This window comes from Ixodes scapularis, unplaced genomic scaffold (genome assembly GCF_016920785.2).
Source record: "Ixodes scapularis isolate PalLabHiFi unplaced genomic scaffold, ASM1692078v2 PGA_scaffold11__112_contigs__length_91849675, whole genome shotgun sequence".
In the NCBI taxonomy this organism is placed as follows: Eukaryota; Metazoa; Arthropoda; class Arachnida; order Ixodida; family Ixodidae; genus Ixodes; species Ixodes scapularis.
In genome coordinates, this window is record NW_024609837.1 from 21,056,108 (window position 1) to 21,075,532 (window position 19,425).

The 19,425-nt window shown below is 41.7% G+C and overlaps 1 protein-coding gene across 1 annotated transcript in view; it reads right to left on the reverse strand.

The window, feature by feature from the left end:
• LOC120839641 overlaps positions 1-13,884 on the reverse strand; it is a 101,937-nt gene extending 88,053 nt beyond the window's left edge. Inside the window, exons 1-2 of the mRNA XM_040209936.3 lie at positions 13,806-13,884; positions 12,725-13,674 (exon numbers count right to left, since the gene is read on the reverse strand). Of these exons, the coding sequence (XP_040065870.3) occupies positions 12,725-13,674; positions 13,806-13,884 (1,029 nt within the window). The remainder of the gene's footprint in view (positions 1-12,724; positions 13,675-13,805) is intronic.
• Between the last annotated feature and the right edge of the window lie 5,541 nt (positions 13,885-19,425).

Sequence of the window (19,425 nt, forward strand, 5' to 3'; positions counted from 1 at the left end):
GCATCATGAAGGAAGACATACTTAACCCATGTATTCCTAAGTCAAGAACCTTTAAACGCCCCAGGACCAACGTTACAATATAAGCTCAGTTGTTGAACTCCAGCGTAGAGGGTTACCCCCTCAACCCCTTCAGTTCAGCTTCCGTTGTTTGAACAACACCTCCTAGATAAGAAAGCCTAACTGCTGAATTTACCTGCCTCACTAAAGAATGCCACCGTCGGCCACAGGTTGGACACGGCTACGGCGTCAGCATTTGGCTAGGAGTCTTGTTCTCACTGATTGCTCTCACTGATTGGAAGCACCATTAATATTTTCGTTTTAAAACTGCATTCCATGGAGTACGACGAAACGCCATTCAGACGCTGTGCTTCAAAAGATATCTAGTTCATAGAATTCACTGCAGTTACCATAGCAGCCGTCGCCAAAACGGTGGCGCGTCGAAAGTCAGTACACTAAAGCGCTGGATAGATTTTATAAAGGTTCAAAGTACCGCCAAGCCGGTGCGTGCTGGGACGCACCTGGGCCGAAAATGGCGGACCGTCGCAGCCAATCCAGTACGTCGAGGCGGCGCGGCGCCGGCATCTAAGGCAGATCTTTAGGAGCGTGCTCGCAAACGACGGCTCGTCACCGGCAGCAACGGCAGAACAATAGGAGCGTGCGCGTCTGGATGTGGCATGCATCATGGGCTAAAAATAGCGACGCGTCGCCGGCATTCTAAACGCCCGCGGCACGGTTAAACGATGGCAGTACTTGGATAAGTCGGGATATCCAGCGCTTTACTATAGACAAACCCCTGTGGGAGACGGAAAGGGGGGGGGGGAGTGCCATCGTTAGTGTTTGTGCTTACGGCATCTGATATGGTCGCTGTCCAAACCCGCTCTGACGATTCGCCGTAAACGACGCTCGGAGCTCGAGCATACGCCACACGCCGACTCCCTACTGGACAGTACAGAGGAGGACTTTGATTCTCGCCTGTTCGACACCGATATTAGTCCACGCCACTATGGAAATAAAGGGCAAACAACCGCGATGCCACGGTAATATAACGGCAACGAGGTTGTTTGCCCTATGTTTATATGGAGGCGGCTATTAACTCAGTCTTTCTATTGGCAGCGAGAAAGTGAGAAGACATTTCCTGCCCACGCCTACTTTGTTACACTTCGCTTCATTTATGGAGAATACGGACCCCACTTCCGGCCCACTATGCCCTCCTTGTCCTAAACCCTAATAAGGAAGACGCTCGACTCAGCGTTTCATAAAGCAGTTAATGAGGCCGAAGGGACTCAGCCACCCCCGCCCCTAATCGCTCCATCACTGTCAAGCCCTGGTAGTATCCAGGGTCCCATTACATTTTCGCGAGACCCTCGTGCGTGACCTCCGCTTTCCTCCACCTCTTCCTTTATGAGGATTAGTGCGTTCTAGGATGCGGGTGTGAATATTACCTAAGGAGTGTGGCCTCTTCCTTGTATACTCTTGACCGCCTCTTCTGTTTTATTTCCGGCCATTCGCTGTTATCCCTATCACAGAATTTGTAAGCAGACTTGGAGCCTATCCCGTCAACTGCGACGAGAAATTTAGACGATAGTAATTTTGATGTGCCTTGATTGCTTGTTCCTTTCAGTATTGCATCGCAAAATTTCTCGGTTATAAATTGCAATCATAGTGGTTCTTCAATAATTTCTAGAAGCACGCAACCTATGCGTACACGTTAATGTGCTCAGTCGCCACTAAATCATATGTCTCTCAAGTTAGTGTATATCAGGTACATCTTCCCTACCCCAACTTGATATCGATTCTCACAATCTTGCACTCCTTTGATCAATACCGGATGTTTACCTTTGTTTCGCTGAAGCGTTAAAAAAAGACCTAGTCACCATCTAAAACAAAACACTTAAGGTCATTCTGAATCAGTCAGATTGGTCTTAAAGGGGGTGAACTCACGTTAGGTAAAGAGCGCAGCGGAGAACAAAAAGATGACAAGCAGTTCTATTCTTCTGCGCTCTATCCTTCTGAACATTTAAGTTCAGAAGAAATACAAAGAAGAATGTTTTTCCGAGAATTGCGTTTTTCACACCTTTTTTAGTAGAGTCCCTGTCCCTCGATGGTGCATAGAAAATAGCCTCCACCGAGACGAAAAAGTATCTCGTGTTTCTGTATCGTGACGGAGTCGAGGATGGATCATTTGCGGCAACCAGACGTAATTTAGTTTTGTTCTTGTAATCTTCGTCCAAGGATCTGCCTCGTGCCAAAACTTGCATATTTTGTTATGATAAGCCTTTGCTATTTTTATTAAAGCATATCGAAAGCCTCACACCCTAAAAGAATGTAAGGCCACGGAAGAAAAAAATTTAACGTTTTCTGAGAGCGTACGTGAAAACATTTTTTTTTAAGTTTCTTTTTTTTATTGAAATTGTATGTATACCCAACTCATGCCTTTTGCTGCTTATCTTGAAGCCGTTGCTATTTTTTGCCTGTTCTGAAACCAGGGCGTGTTAGCATTTTGATAGAAACCGGCGAAGTGACTTTGGCTGTTTCCGTTGCCTATCTGGAACTGACGCATTGAATTGCTCCGCCTTCTATCTGAGCTTTTTGTGTATATTTGTTTGCTACTCAAGTGATGCTAACCTATGGAATATTTTGAAGTCGCAAATCCTATAAAAGTACACGACGATTTTATAACTTTACTCTTTGTAACTACAATATTGGTAATGAATGCCTATCTGGTTAGCTGTATTCTTTCTCAATAGCGAGGATGGTAGCAAAACAACCCTTTATTTTATTTTCTTGCAACGTCAGAATAGCAGATAAAATATTTTTTTAACTGTAGTATTTGTTTTGATATTCATATGCTATGCATATGTAAATATATACATTTTACATATACGTGCATGTATATGAATGTACTTAATGTACGTGCATATGTATAGAGCATATACATATGCACATTTCCCAGAGTGAATTGTGCATGCCATTTCTTCCGCATGCAGCCCTCTTTCCCGTGTCTTTCCATCGGTCCATTTTGCTCTGAATTGAGTATACATTGTCTTTCACGAAATGTGGACAAATTCAAAATTGCGGAAACAACGCGTCGCAACAAAAAAGGGCTTGCGTCGTTTTGGTCCTGGGACAGAGACCTATTTAAGAAACTTATTAAAGTCCGGGATAATTAGACTGTTAATTATTTTGCGTAATTAACCTTTTAATATTGTGTTTAAGGGCGTGGTTTCAATTAGAAAATTGCTCAGCATCATCAACAAATTGCAAAACTATAGAAAGCACGCGAAATATTTTACGGCTTTTTGAAAAACCGCACATACTCGACGGGTTTTTAAGTTTCGGTTGCAATCGGAGCGCATCTCGGCACCGAAGGCACCATGGCTAAATTCAGCGAGAAACTTGGTGTCGCGTAACCTGACGTCACGAAATAAACAGACCAATTCAGTTTGCCCGCTAAATATAGCGTAAACATTTACGTCACGTGACTTATACACAAAACGTTTCCCCGCTAAAATTGATGGCAAAGTGGCGACACGTGAATTACACGTCAATCCAATTTCTCCGAAAACTGTAGCGGGAAAATGCGCGCCTTGTGTCTAAAACACCAATTCAAATTCACTGCTTAATTAAGCGTGAAATCTAGGTCACGGGACCAATACACCAATTAGGTTACCCTTTAAATTTATTAGGAAAATTGACGTCTTGGAACCTAGACACCAATCCCGTTTTCCCGCTAAATTTAGCGGGGAAACCTACCTGACACGACCTGACGTCACGTGACCTATACAACCAATCAGTTTCCACGCTAAATTTAGCGGAGAGGTATTTGTCACGTGACACACCAATTCCTAGCAAATTCCCTCATCCATTCCCTATAAGGCATTTAATGCAATAATGACCTTGAAGGTGAATGCCGCTGTTAACATTTTTTTGTAGCGCTCTCTCTCTCTCTCTCTCTCTCTATATATATATATATATAGAATCTCTGTAAAAACCTTTTTCTCATTACCTAGCAACTACATGCTCCCATTTTCATCTCTCAAACGCGATTCTCGAGAGTCCCGTATTGCTACAAGCAGCCCTCGTAAAGTACCCACCTGGGGGTCGTTGCAACGTCGCGCCGGGCGCAAGGCAAAACGATCTCCTTGTTTCTCCAAGACAAACGGTTGACACCGTTCCCTACCTCATCACCTCGGAAGGAACACGAACCCATCCGAAGATACCCGAGCTGCGTCCAGAAGAGTCAAATAAATAGTTCCGTCTTTAAACGAAAAAACACTTCCGTAATCACCATGCACGGCGACGTTTGTCCGCGAAGCTCATCTTAGTAATGCGCAGCTTCACCCTACCTCGTGATGTATGTGCGGAGACAGTATTAAGGCGACTCGCTTCCGAATGTGTATCCCGTCTTTTCTGACTTGTCCCGTAGTGTGCGCGGATTGCAGGTTATCTGTCCGGCCAGGAGGCGCTGCTCCTTTCTAAGGCTCCTGTCATAAACCAGAAGGCGATGGTGTTTTTCGAGCTCTTAACAGCAGGATTCGTGGTACAATGTTCCAAACAGCCGTCCGTCAAGGGGAGATGGCGAGAGTGCCGCATTATGGGCGTTGCTAACTATTATAAAAGTAAATCGCAACGCATGCATAGTTCATGTATTTTTTGAGTTACAAATTACGTTGAATGATAGCAGAACCGCGACATTTTATTTGTGTTTTTGTGATACCAATTGGTTTGTAAACAGACCATAAGGTATGCTCGACAACAATAACCACAACTATACTAGGAATTTTTTTAAATTTTTTTAAACTTCATACTTCAAAACTATATTCATTTCTAGAAGTGCGAAATGTATACTCCAAAGTGTGGTGAAACCCCACCAGAGCATAAAATGTACGAGTCGAAATATTCTGTGTTAAGGCGGAATATCCAACGTTGAAATATACTTCTCGTTCTTTCTATTTGTGAGGAAAGTGTGTTCCTTTTATTGTTCTACGCTAAGAACACAGTGCTCACGCGCTCACAGTATTCGTTTTTCTCACATTTCTGTTTGTCACGAAATATAAAACGATTTAGTAATAGGGGTTATCGTATACACAAATAGACATCTATAGACCAAAGTGCAGCTTGGTGCGGTGGATGAAACCTACAGGACATGGTCCTCTACAACGTAAGCAGAGTTGATTTCAATGCATTGCTGCGCATTGTTTCAGTGCTGACGCACCATTGCGTTCTGATTTGGGTGTGGTACGGATGGGAAAAATGGAAACTTAGAAAAATGCAAATATATATGATATGTTAGTAAATAATTTTATCTAATACCTTAAATCAATTTCGCCATTTATTCTGTTAAAAGAAATGTTATGGCATTTCGTGGCAGACACGTTTGTTGTACGTTTTTACGGTTTTTACGGTTTTTATCACGGTTTTTAAAATCACATCTAAAAACATTCTTTAGTGGAACAAGATAGCTTAAGACTCTATAAGACTAATTTTCCGTCTTCAATTGCTTGTATGATAATACACACTTCACGACTGAGTGTATGCTTAAAAGCTGTGAGTAAAAATAATGATATACGTTATCAAAGAGCTACGCCCCCTTTTTTTCATTAAATCATAAATCTCACACTTCAATTTGTGTTTTGCGAACACACATATTCCCTTCCATTTGTTATCTAAAATATATTATGATTATCAAATATTATTTGCATCGTCAAAACGAAGTATTATTAGTAGTGTTTCTTCATCGTGAAGATAAAGATGACTTCAAATTTAATGTTTGTGCAGACAGCCACGCACAGATAATGTCAAGCCTCATTCTCCTAGCTACCAAAATATGCCCAGCTAGCATGCCAAAGAAACGCACAACTTGGGCGAAAGGGTGGTAAACCCAAGGGCCAAACTTTGGCACAGTTAGGTTTTGCTCCATCGCGCTTGTTTTGGGCCAAAGCATGTTGCCTAACTGTAGCCCTAGTTGGGCGATAATAGGGCCCTGCAAAGTTTGGCTTTCTCTGGTCCACCACAGGAAGGCCAACGTACGTGCGATACTTGAACCATAACTGCCAAAGTAATGCCTAATTTATGGTTTCGAGATTCCAACGTTTGGCTTTTCTCTGGTAACGCACATCATGCCAAACTAATTGCCATACTTGAGCCCTAACTGCCAAAGTAAATACTTATTTGGGGATTCCGGAATGCCAAAGTTTAGCTTTTCTCTGGTCCGCCCCAGGAGAGCAGAAGGAACTACCAGACTTTAGTCATAACTGCCAGAGTAACTCCCAGTTCGGATATTCAGAGCATGTCAAAGTTTGGCTGTGCCCTGGCTAGCCACTGGAGTTTTTCAATTTATGCCAAAAGTGCCAAAGACTCAGACGCCTGCCGAAGTTTGGCATTTCTCTGGTGTGTCACAAAAGTGCTCTTTCACGTACTCCACAACAAAAAAAATTATATCAGCATTCTAAATACAATTGGCAGATGTCCTTATCTTTGTTCCCAAGCAGCACGACAATACTTCGCAGTGTCATGCCAGTACAGGCCGAAAATCGGCTCCAATATCGCCCAAATGTCTAGTTTTGCGCCACCTCTTGTTATACGGCAGGTATCGGCGTACCGTCGTTTTGCCCCGGACAACTGTAGGCGCAATATCGTGCGAATGCTCTAAGGTTTGACGTCGTCGGAGTATGCATTGTATAAGCTGTTACATATCAATCGCATACACGGACGAATAGAGATGTTTTCGATCACTCCCAGAAATTTATTAAAAATCTATTAATGTACTCAGCTTATTCTCGACACATTTACAAAAGTTACACTTCTCTGCAAAACGAAACGCAAATTTATAAACGAATTCCGCTTTCATGCCAGCAATTCTCAAAAATTAAAACAGATAAAACACGAAAAACTTTGGAGATTGTGAGGGAAGCCGGACTACGATCAGAACCATGCTTTCAGTGTACTTAATAATAAAATAGGGATATCATGTAATCCTTGAGAGATGCATAATTCGAATCGGGCAGCACAGAGCAACACGAACACACAAAGTCAGGAAAGAAGGTTGCCCACATTTAACTAAAGTTGGAACGTGGGTGGTCTTGCAAACCACCCTGGTAGCAACCATACCTCATCAGCCGAACATCCAGGCAGTAAGCCTAGCGCAGCAATTGTTTCACGACTTTGGCCAATAGCTGTCAGATGAGAGAAGAACCATAAGGACGCGAAGCCTCTTTTTGGCACTTGCTTGGCGATTTGGCCCAAAGATGGCAGATGACAGCCTAACTACCAGGCATTAAGCCTAACACTGGCACTCGTTTGGCGATTTTGGCTCCAAGAGGACAAATGACAGCCGATGTGCAAGGACGTGAAGCCTTGGTATGGTACTTATTTGGCGAATTCTGGCCGAAATACAATGACTCTTGCTAAAAAAGGTAAAAGTTGACTCCTCTGGCCTCCTCTAGTTTTTCAAGTACTAACACTTCCAGACATTTACCAAACTGTATCCCAGAGCTTTGTGCATCCTGGGTGTGTACTTGGACCCTCATTTGGTTTCTAAATAAATAAATAAATAAAAACTCAGCGCTACTAAACGAATAAGTTCTTGAAAACCAAAAATCCTGGGCTCGAATTCCTGTAAAGGAAAGTTTGGTATTTATACCAGCTGACCAAGATTAGCAATCCGCTACACGCTGTTTACAGTCTATTTCTATTTTCTTGTCCAGATACGTGGTTCCCAGAAACCGGAAGTTACCACAGGTCTAAACGGAAAGTCAAGATAACGCTGAAATAACGAGGGTTTTGATCTCCTCATGTGTCAAAGAATACATTTACGAAAGTTCCACTGCAAGCCACACAAACTGGCGTGCGCGTTATGTTAGCGAGAAGGTGGAACATGAACCAGAGGACATATTCCTCAAGATTTAAACGACATTTACTGGTTCATACGAGTCGAAGCATGAAAGTCGGCAGAAGTACTGGCTTGTTTTCTTCTCAATCTTAAAATAAGTTACACTTCACATTGCACACTCACGTGGGTTCATGTCTGAATACGACGTAGGAGCAGTGTTTTACACGTTCCTCAAAAACAGAAACGAAACCTCGCTCCTCGTTTCTTCTGATTTTTTTGGAACGCGTTCCTGTGACAAGTTCCATATGTGAAAAAGGAAGTCGTTCCCGTTACAGTTAAAAAATTTAACTTATTATTACATATACGTTACATTTATATTTTGCCGATTACCATATTTAGTTAGACCGAGAAAAGTATTGTTTTTTTATCTATCCCATCAAATGGGAACATGATTTTGAATGCACTAATGAAAAGGAACCAGGAGAAGACAAGCGGAAGCAGTTTCATTTGTTGATAAATTCACATCCAAAAACCTCAACTCTTAACCGTATTTTTCGGTGGGCGATTCAGACGAGCCGAATGTACTCCTACTTCACATTGCACTAGCGATTTACAACAACCTCACATGTTTCAATTTAACAAAGTACCTTGTTCGAACTTAAAAACAGTTGCTTCTCGATGTTGCTGTCCGCAAGACGAGCAAGTAAAGAAGAGGGTGGGGGTTTTTGAAGGTCAGTGTTGTTAAATATAGGTCCTCCTTCTTGAAGGTTGGATTCGTTGTTCAGTTTGAAGGTTCGGGACAAGGGAAGAAGAAATACATATTAAGTTTTGTGTATATTTTAGCAACCAATATTCGGGACATAACGGCGCATTTCAGTTGAGCAATAACCTGTTGCTTTGTTGTAACTGTGGGTCTCTTTGTGAAAGTTCAGTGACAGCTATAGCCGGTCATAATTTCTGGGTGCATGAGAATTTGTGAAATCAGAGAGAGTATCTGATTTTGAAACGTTCCTGCTTCTGTGTCTTTTCCTTCGACTAAAAGTTTCCCTTTTTGAACCGCAGTCTCGGGCAATGAAAAAATAATCCGTCTCCACTAATCTACTCTAAGATAAGTAACCAAAAAGGTTAATAAATTCTGCTCTTCGTAAAGATCTAAATTTTATACTTTTAGTATTTCCTTCTTCGAAATGAAATACAAAGTACGTCACTGGACGAAAAAAGTAACGCCGTTCCTATTTCCGTTCCAGTAAAAATGTAATGACTTCCCATTCCAGTTCCGCCAATGAAAAACAAAGCGGCGGCTTGTTTTCGTTTCTCCTCAAAGGAACGCGTTCCAGGAACGCCGTTCCTTGGAACGTCGTTCTGTGCAACACTGCCTATGAGTATCCTGTCTGGAAATCCCAATCACTGGTAAATATCTGGAAAATACGCAGAGGTAGATGCTCTGTAAAGGGTGCTCTGCCATCGGCACCTCGGCAAGAGGAGAAGCCGCCTTTACAACCAGTTGTCCAAACATTGAATGGTGCTTAACATCACAGTTTTATAATAATAATAATATTAAAAATAATAATATAATAATAATAATAATAATAATAATAATAATAATTTCATTTTTTTCATTTCATTTCATTTATTTAGGTACCTTCATAACACTATAAGGTGACGGGTCGGTCGAAGCCAGTAGAGGCTTGAAGGACAGAACCCAGCAAATGAAATGTCACAGATAGCATAGAAGAAGTCCGTAGAGCACACATTTAAAACATGTATCGCACTATGTGAGAAACAGAAAATAATCACTCACAATATCCCAGCAAACATATTAGATAAAACCTATAACACAACAATACATTATTGAAATTGTACAATGAATTAAATCGTAAAACTGTTCAATAGATTTTTCAATTTTCTCCTATTTGTAGCTTCAAAGAAGTGGTCGGGGAGTCGGTTAAAAATGTATGGCACATAATAAGAGCGCTCTCGCTTACCATATCTTGTGAAACACCGGGGGATTATGAAGCGATCACAGGTACGCAAATCTCTGCGGGGCACAAAGGGATGTTTAAATTCGCTACACCAGAAATGAGAAAGAACAACACATTGCAAAAAAAGTGAATGGAAGTTAGGTAGTTGTAGAGCCTCAAAAATGTCAGCTTCTTGTGCAAGATCATAATGATAACCAACACTTCTTAACAAATTCCTAAGGATGCGGTCAATTTTAGTTTGCCATATTTCTGCACAGTTACCAAATAATGTGATGCCATACCTTAGTATACTATAAGCAAGAGCAGTAGCAATTGATTTTCTAACGGCAAATGGCATAAACACCCTATTATTGTAAAGTAAGCAGCACACACTGCGAAGCTTGCCAGAAACATGGGTTAAATGCGTTGACCACGACAAATCTGAATCAAAGAATATGCCTAAGTACTTAACAGTGTCAACATATTTCAGGGAGCTACATGTACAATCAAGGCAGCTGGAACTGTGTAACATAAATGATGAGTCCAATTCTACACTCTTCAGCGGATTCCTGAAGCAAAAAAGTCTGGTTTTGGATGTGTTAATAGTAATATAATTGTCATAAAACCAGTCCATTAGACGTGCAGTATCATGTTGCAATAACTGCACAGCTTGGCGGTAATTAATGTGACTAGAGACAAGTAAAGTATCATCCGCATACTGAAATATTTTGCAACTAGTGAGCCTTGTTGAGATATCATTAACAAAAAGATTAAATAACAATGGAGACAAAACCGATCCCTGGGGCACACCGGCTTTTAGCATCAGCCGAGCACTTTTGAAATTTCCTATAGATACGATTTGGGAGCGGTCAAGAAAGAAATTTTTAAGCAATGCAATAAATAGTCCACGGAAACCGTAATTCTGGAGTTTAAAAAGAAGCATCTTATGACTGACCGTGTCAAAGGCCTTGGCGACATCAAGAAAAATTGCACATGAACATAAGTTTCGATCAAAAGCACTGTGTAGTAGGTCAGAAAAATCTTCCAGCAGTGGTTGAGTGCCCTTTCCAGCAACAAAACCATACTGGTTAGGCGACAGGATGTTGTGAGTTTCAATGAAGCTGGACATTACAAGATACAAATGCTTTTCCAAAATTTCTCCAATGCAAGGTAATATAGAAATAGGGCGATAGCACTCAGGCTTGTTAGGCGATCCTCCCTTGAAAACAGGCTTCACAAGTGCTGTTTTGAGTTCAATTGGAATGACGCCAGAGACCAAGAACTGATTTATCATGGTGAGAAGTACGTGCTGAACATGTCCAAAGTTTCGGCAGAGATCATTAATACGAATTGTATCAACACCAGGAGATTTATTGCGTTTTAAAGAAAACAAAATGGAGTGTAATTCTTCTATTGTGAGAAGAGGAAGAAACGCCGAGTTTGATAAACTAATACTTGCGCTCGAGGCAAGCGGTTTGAAATCGCTGTCTCGCGCAAAGCCCGATGACGATGCAAAAAGTTTGTTAAAGTCGTTTACTACTGATTGCAGATCTGAGCCGAAGTGTTTTTGAAGGGAGTCAAGAAGCGAATCCTTTTCTCCGCGCCCTGTAAAAGAATTAATCAACTTCCATGTTTCACGTGGATTCGATCTTGCCTCAAAGAATCTTCGCTGAAAGTAGCATCGTTTGGCAGACCGTATAATTGCATTAGCTTTGTTCCGAGCGCTTCGATACTCTGCTTTTAACTGCAAATTGTTTGGTGAACGACGGGAACGTGACCACAACGTATCTTTTTCTTTGATTGCAGTCATAATATCAGAATTAAACCATGGCTTATAAGACCGTCGTTTGAAATTAACCTTTTTCTTGGCGGCACAATAAAAGGATTGAAATACCTCGACGAAAGCTTTATAAACATTGGAAGGTTCTATGGACCCCAGGAGTTCGTTCCAGTCAAAGGCAGCGACCAAAGCATCGAATTGTACCGTATCCGTTATTGAAATCCACGAACAATCGCGCCTGGTTCCTTGCTCTTCGGGTACCTGAGCGTCTAAACGACATCCAACAAAGTAATGATCGGATAGTTTCTGAGTAATTACGGCGGATTTTACAGACATATCCGGAGCACGAATATTGATATGGTCAATACAGGAAACTACTAATTTCTGAACCAAAAGTTCTTCTCTTGTGGGTAAAGTGATAATATTTTCAATGCCATATTTTGAGAGCAGAGTCAGATAATCAAAAACTATTGATTTATTAGGTTTAAGAGTATCGATATTTAAATCGCCAATGACGCAAAATTGTCCTTCCGTACGAAACTGGTTAAGCACAGCATCTAGTTCAGCAAGAAAGAGCGAAACATTTTCTGAGGGAGGCCTGTAAACCGCTAACAAAAATAAAGAAAAACCTGCCAAAGAAATTTCAACAGCCAGTGTTTCTGCATGGACAAGAGATATGCTCAGAGGCGATAGTAACCATTTATCTTTAACGTATATAGCAATCCCACCACCTCTACCATGATCACGGGTATAAAAGGACTCCTTATACCCATCGAGAATAAATTGATTGCATTGCAAAGATGACACACCAATTTCAGTTAGAACGAAAACATCTATCGACGCGGTAAAGGTATTAATTACTGCACGAAACTCATCCCAGTGTTTACGCAAACTTCGAATATTTACATGAATAAGTGTTAAAGAGTTATTAGAAAGAGGGCCCAAAAGCTGAATAAATGAACTAATGTCTGGAACAGAAAAACAAGTTGTCATGTTTTACACCAGTAGCAGAAGGTCGTTTTTTGTGTTGATTCGAATGGCTGGTGCGCCTTCGGCTTTCCTAGCAAAAATCTTCGAGTTCTTGGTCCACACAAAACGGTATCCTTTTTCTTTAGCCCCCGCCCTCGTCAGCCAAAAAAGCTCCTTATTCGCAGATGTAAGGTTGTCGTTGAAGAATAGCTTTGGTTGGTTTTCTGATTGGCACAGCCTGTGAAGTCTACCACGTGCCGCCATCCAAGCGTCTTTTAGGGTGACAGAGGCGAAGCGAATCAAAATAACCGGAACTGAGTCCGGCTTTTTGGTCAGACGGTGAATTGCCAGGATATCTGACGACTGAGGTGTTGGAAGGTTAAGGGGCCTAGCGAGATCACTTATGACCTTCATTAGATCCTCACCGTGAGAGAGCGGAAAACCATGCAGTTCCATGTTGGAACGACGGCTGTATTGTTGCATGTCATTAAGCTCGTCTTTCAGTCTCTCAATGGTCTCCGACTGCTCTGTCATTGTTGCCTTAACCGTGTTAACCTCCTTTTGAATTTCTTTAACTGCCTCTTCATTTGTCATAGCCAGAGCGAGCACGGAATCGTACTTCAAGCTAAAAGAGTCAACAGTCGTTTGTAATCCTTGGACCGTGTTGCGAAGCTCTTCGACAGCTGGTTTTAAGGCCAACAACTGATCAACCTTAGATGGAAGAGGCAACAGCGTCTCCACACTTGTCCTCAATGAAAGGAGCTGGTTAAGAGTGGCATTGATTGATGCCAACTGACTGGTGAAGGGTGCATAATCTACAATCTCCTCCCTGCTGCCGTCGGTACGGGAGGATTCATCTACTGAAATGTCACCGCTAAGATCGGATTGTCTGAGGGAGGCGCCGGTACGGCAAGTGGAACACTTCCAAGTTTCTCGCCTCACAGCGCCCATCCCCGCGTACGTCCCATCTGCGACGCCGGAACAGGACTTACCAAGATGGTAACCCCTTCGGCAAGATGCACACGTCAGGGATCTGCCATCTGCCGGCAGAGCGCGAGCACATTTGGCACAATCCATTATTAGGGAAGGCGAGTACACAGCGGTAAGGCAACACAGACACCAGTCAATCCGCACTTCTCGAACAAGTGTAGAACGAGATGAGTCAAGGTTGTATACGAACACTCCACGTGGCAGTTTTGTGCTGAGCTCGAGCGCAGTTGCTCACCCGTGAAACTGCACGACACAGAGAATCAATAGGTGATACCTGAAGGAACGTGCTTGCGGTCCTCATAGATCCTGCCAGCCGTAATCAGAACGGTTGTTGCCGTACTTCTCACCGCCATATTTTCTTGTCACTCAGGTCGAACTCGGGCGCACGGTGCTCGGGCGTGAAGCTTCAACAAGAAGAGCTCCAGTCGGAGAGAACTGCCGTAGAGCGTGACGCCAAGGGATGTGGTGGAAGCTTGCCTGTGAAGTCGATGGTCAGATCAAGACGATAGGGGCCTTGGAGTGGGAAATGACTGACCCCGGAGTGACACGGTGCTTGGTAAGCAGCATGAATAGCTTGCCCGTCGTAATGATGCTTTAGAAGTATTAATTACAGGGGAAAATATGAAGAGCTCTTGAAGTGAACGACCGCCCTGTTGGACTTATTATTATTAATAATAATAATAATAATAATAATAATAATAATAATAATAATAATAATAATAATAATATTTATAGTAATATTTATTTTGTTTCGGGAGAACTACGGCGCCACAGAAAGGCAAGTGGCCCATACTCTGGATGCCTGCGGCGCCGCCCCTAATGACGATGAGATGAGATTCTGTGCAGAAGACAGCAGGTGCTGACGATGATGAAATGGACATATTGGGCGAGTGTGGCAGGATGATGTTACGGGTGATGTGGGCCTAATGTTGTTTAGTGAGTTGCTCGCTGGGACGGTTATCTTTCAGCTGGTCTCAAGTCTGGCTGAACCCGGCGAAGTGTCCGGGCAAGCCCTCCAGGGTGGTGTTCGGTGGCTTCACCGTGCGCAAGGGGCTGGGAAGCCCCGGCAGATTGGTGGTGTTACCATGCTCCAGGATGTGGCCCAGTCTTGATAAACGGCTGCCACCCTTAGGCATAGTCTCTATTATTTCTACGTGTAACACGTTAATATTTCCGGATTATTAGTTACGATTAGTATATTGTGATGTTTAGCATAGTTGATTTTATTAAAATTTACGATGAGAAACGGAATGTATATATATTTTTAATCTTGCCATTGCTCTTGATCCATTTAAACTGTCCGTCATATAATTAATATAATTTTACTACGAACGTCTTTATGAAGCTCATACAAAGAAGAAAAATAGGTGTTTGGAACCAATAACTATATAAACCTTATACGGTAAGTAGTTCTTTCACGTTCCTGATAGAACTCTACGAATTTTAATCTAGTGGCCAATTCTTAAAATATGTTTTTTAATAGTTATGCAACGCTTGTTGTCATGGTTTAAAAGGCTGAATCCTGCACGTTCATTTTAATGGCGCAACTTATTTCTGAAAGCAATGAGCAAGAAGTTCTTTAATCTTAAATTGAAGAGTGAATGAAGATGCCACTTTTTCTATTTTCTTTCTTAAAATTTTAGGCCGTGGAGATCGAGATACGACTTTTTATTGAAACTATCTTGAGACAAAAAAAAACTTTCCTGTTTGATCGTTTTCAAACTCACAAATCTGCTAAACAAAGAATGAAATTTGTTTTTATTATCTGTTTACTCAAGTTTATATATTGATTACTGCCATTTCAGTGACTTCTTTTTATACATTAACCGAGTGGTTCTCGGACCTTTCGGGGTCCGCGAAGGCCTCCTAGGGGTCCGCGAGGCCCTGTCTTATCAGACAAGCCCGGCAATAAAAGTTGTATTTCCTTTATATTGAGATGAAACGTTCCAATTTTCGGGTGAGTTGTCTCGTATGTATGAAAATATGAAAAATCTACTTCGCACCATCCCTTAGTTATATTCATTTATTGAAACATTATCATAATTAACCTATTCCATTGCCTTCGCCTCACTACGAACAAGGTCCTCCATTCTCTCCGCTGATCCGCAAGGAGTCCGCGAAACTCATCAATGGTTTAAACCCACCTCAGTAGAACGTTAAATAAACGTAGAATAGAAAAGCGGTGCTCCAGACTCCTATCGCAAAGTATTTTAAAGACTTTTTGTAACGTTAATTTTTTCACGTTCGCATCTAACAGCACGGCATCTTTCTAAAAATAAAGATTATTTTTATTTAAAAAAACGTTCAGCCTCTCCACTCTTGTGAAGAAGGAAGACCAGCGGAGCTGTACTCGTTACACTGCCGCAACGCGCACGCACCCGTTTCCCGCTTCTTTCGTTCGACACGCCGCCGATCGTGGATACGTCTCCGGCGAACAAGTCGGTCGCACACGGCGCAGGTTACGCCAAACTGTTTCTCCACGAACTCCATCCGCAACCTCGCCGTCGCACCCGAGAACTGTTCAGCCCGCGTGGAGTGCAGTCGTCGCCGGGCCTCGCGCTTGCGCTTGGCCTCCGTGGCACGAGCGTCGTCCGTGGCGTTGGCCCGGCGGCGTCCTTTACATCGCTGGTTCTTTCCAGGAGAGCGATGTGCTCATCTTTGGCAAGGAAATCTGAAGCGCTGGACGCAGTGGAAGTCGAGGCGACAGCGGCTTTGAGACGGTTGCGGACCCATTCGCACGGCTGCGAACGTCGCCGCTCCTTCCGCAGCCAGTCTTCTTTCCCTGAAAGGGTGCGCGGCCAACTCATCCCCAGTCCAAACCGAAACTGATAAGAGTGTAGGAAACAGCGCGCAAAACAGACGAGGACGAAGCAACAGACGTGACGAGCGCTGCGCTCATTACGTATGCCTCTTCATCGTCTTCGTCTGTTTTTCGCACTGTTTGCTACGATGAATTCCCACCAACGCGCCCAACTATACATCCTTCTATTATAGGTGGCAAGCTTGCCGCCATCTACGAGCGACTGTGGCAACCAGACTGGTTGTGTGCTTGCCGCCGTCTCTTATAGACGGCGGTAACTGTCCAGGTGGGTTTGTGTTGACACGCGTTTGATACCGGACACGATCCTGGGGAACCTGGCCCTTAACAGCTCCGCTGTGAAAAAAATTACATATATATGTTCAGAAACAAAAAATAGTGTGCAATATGTGGTTTTTATTTTTAGCAAAGTTGTCTTTATTGGTTTTCCTATCATCTATACCCATTTGAATGCCTTGAATATTTACATTTGTTTTAAGGTAATATAGGTTTTTTATATATATATTCCACCGCCATCATAAAAAAGAACTACAACAACGTAAAGTCGACCTTACGCACGCGCACACCTATGAAACTTTCTAAACATATTTTCGAATAAAATACATCAATACCAATTTATACACAAGGCTTCAACAAGCCTTGTTTTTAGTTTATAAACCGAGACACAAATGTCGCCTATTCGGTTCACTTCAACAGTGCGTTATTACTTACATAATAACAGAGCATATATCACTATATTCAGGCGAAAGAAAAAAAGACGCATATTCTGACATCCAACTTACTCACTGCCTCACCGACTTAATTCCACGCACACTTCTTATTTCTGCCTTCTTTACATTCCTTTTAACATTGCTCGCGTAAAAAAGTAGGCAATTTCTTGATTAAAACTATCTGCATTGCCCTTAAAAAAAATGTCGCACTACGACGACTCTGTGTAAATGAAGCGTAAACTTAATAAAGCTTCAACACCATTCCTCATGCTCCCAATATTGACCCATTAAGCTCTTTAACGTTTTTTTCTTATATTTAATTTGGCTCATGTGAACACTTGTATTATCTGTCCTAACTAACAATAACTAGTGAATTATATGATTACCTTGAAGGAAAAAAATCGTAAATACAAGACGAGAAGGTTTGATGACATCACAGTTGCTGCCACCTGACTCAAACATAGCATATAATGGTTAATAAGACACACATATCAATATCGAAGGAAAGCAACAAGATAAAAGTGTATACTAACCGGATGACGACGACCGTACATTTTGTGCTAGCACACTCTTGACAATGATGGTTCCGTAATATCTGCCGTGCTCTTTGCGACGCGATTTCCATTTATTGTTGGAGAACCAACATAAAATGCTTTCTGGTAGGAATTACTGTGACCAGTAAAACTTTCAATCTCAGTTGTATTTTTGCTTAGTTGGTGTCTGTCGATTCGCTTGCAATCAAATGAAAGAGAGAAAAGAATGAAGACCGAGCAGAGGAGAGACGCCGGTAATTCTCGTCTGAGAATCTGTTCGTTGTTGTTGTTTTTGTTGTGCGAGGTTTTCCCTCACTCCGACCGTCTAGTTCTCCGGAGAGCCTCCGACTGTTTGCCACGTTCCTTCACTGCGTGCGATGTTCGCCAGAGTTCCCGGGGTCCCGAAGGGTTGTTTGCACCGGGTCTTGATCGCTGCTTCGGATCGAAGGCACCGGCCTTTTTTCCCGTTATCTTGTTATTTAATTCCGAGTTGTGTTAATGGCGAGAAACTGGAGGATAAAAAAGGCTAAGTATTGTAGCTCTTCTCGACTTGATATGGACTTTAGAGAAGCTCAATTAGAAAGGTTCGCTAACCTAATATTAACAATACTAACGTGACGTAATTTAAGATTTTTGAACCTTACTTAACCAGCCTGAACATGATACGTGTCTTCGTGAATTGTCAATTTATGGTTACGGGATTCGAGTAAAAAATAAAGCTAAATTTTATTTTTGACTAAAAAAATAATATTGTGAACTACATTAAGTGACAAGCAACAATCATTTGTATCCGACATTTATCATAATTTCTCCCTAGTGTGATATAAATAAAACAAATGTAATGAAATAGAAGAATTCGCATTATTTTTTTTTTTAAATGAACAGATATCCAGTAAGCCGTAAGGTATGTTTATGTACCGTGAGATATCTGAAGCGCTTCAGTTATGCGGAATAACCGAGCACTAAATTGTAGTAAATTAGATTCGCATCACTCATTACAATTATGTTGTCAGAAAACTCAAAACGTTATTTTTAGCTTTTTTGAACACCCATATGTGCGACTGAATAATTTATACGGCTTTATAAGATAACAAAAAAGCTTTCCAAATTTCGGAACGAAAGAAAAAAACATTACAGTCTCTTGAGGTGCAAAATAATGGCCAATTATCCACTTTTTATTAATTTAGCGGCCTGTCACACGCGTAGAAGAGTTTGTATTGAACCGTGATGTTGCACATACAATTCTACCTAGTTTACGTCATCCTCTTGTGGCTGAGACAACTGCTTGGTCTTCAGGTAAAACAAGCTACAGTAAAGTAACTTACCCGTTTTCCTGGCCGCCAAGTACGTATAAAGAAATAAAAGTATAAACCATGACTGATTATTTGTAGGTACTTGATATGCTCCTTTAATCACGTTATTTAGTCCAACATTAAAAATTAATGATTTACTTTTTTTACGAGAGCTGCAAAATTTATTGCGCGCCCATATCTACATACCAGCCTCACATCTAATATTCAATCCGATTCCGTACAAGCACAACACAGTTGCCAGTGACATGTTTTATAAAAAAAACGTAGTCTTATTTTTGTATTTAATTATTACAAATTTTCTTAATGTTTTTACTCGTGGCATGTGCTCTCTATGCACGTTGTTCAAAGTGGCATGCGGTCACACATAAATGTGGTTTCTGGTTCAAGCGAATCACATTGTGTGTTTGCATCTCATGTAGTTTTTACTTTTTATATTTTCCCTAACGAAATGAGTTTTCTCCCCCAGTTTTTTTTTTTTTTTTCTTTACGGTGATTTTGCTTATGTTCAGCTAGTCGCTTC